At 60.4% G+C, this 265-nt stretch overlaps 1 protein-coding gene across 1 annotated transcript in view; it reads right to left on the reverse strand.

Moving 5' to 3' along the window:
- Window positions 1-6: 6 nt before the first annotated feature.
- Window positions 7-265, reverse strand: part of LOC104161275 (leucine-rich repeat and immunoglobulin-like domain-containing nogo receptor-interacting protein 3) — a gene marked incomplete at its 3' end in the record, with an annotated part of 1,689 nt that continues 1,430 nt past the window's right edge. Inside the window, 1 exon segment of the mRNA XM_009699638.1 lies at window positions 7-265. This exon segment is cut by the window's right edge and continues 11 nt beyond it. Within this exon segment, the coding sequence (XP_009697940.1) occupies window positions 7-265 (259 nt within the window).

Consider the following 265-nt stretch of genomic DNA (forward strand, 5'->3'; position numbering starts at 1 on the left):
CCCGGCTCCAGACGAAGAGGAGGAGGAAGCAGAAGAGCACCACGCCCAGGAAGGTGATGCAACCCATGGCCGTGGAGACCAGGATGGTCTTGAGGTCCAACGTAAACTTCAAGAAGACTTGCGTGTCGTTGTGGGAGGTGTCGTTGAACTCGCTGAGGTACAAAGTCCGGTTCGCGTAGTGGGAGCCGTCGGCCAGGCGCCCCTTGACCGTCAGGGTGGCGAAGTAGGTGTCGTTGCCCCCCGCGTTGCTGGCGATGCAGATGTA

Source organism: Cariama cristata, unplaced genomic scaffold, assembly GCF_000690535.1.
Source record: "Cariama cristata isolate BGI_N322 unplaced genomic scaffold, ASM69053v1 scaffold22684, whole genome shotgun sequence".
Lineage (NCBI taxonomy): Eukaryota > Metazoa > Chordata > Aves > Cariamiformes > Cariamidae > Cariama > Cariama cristata.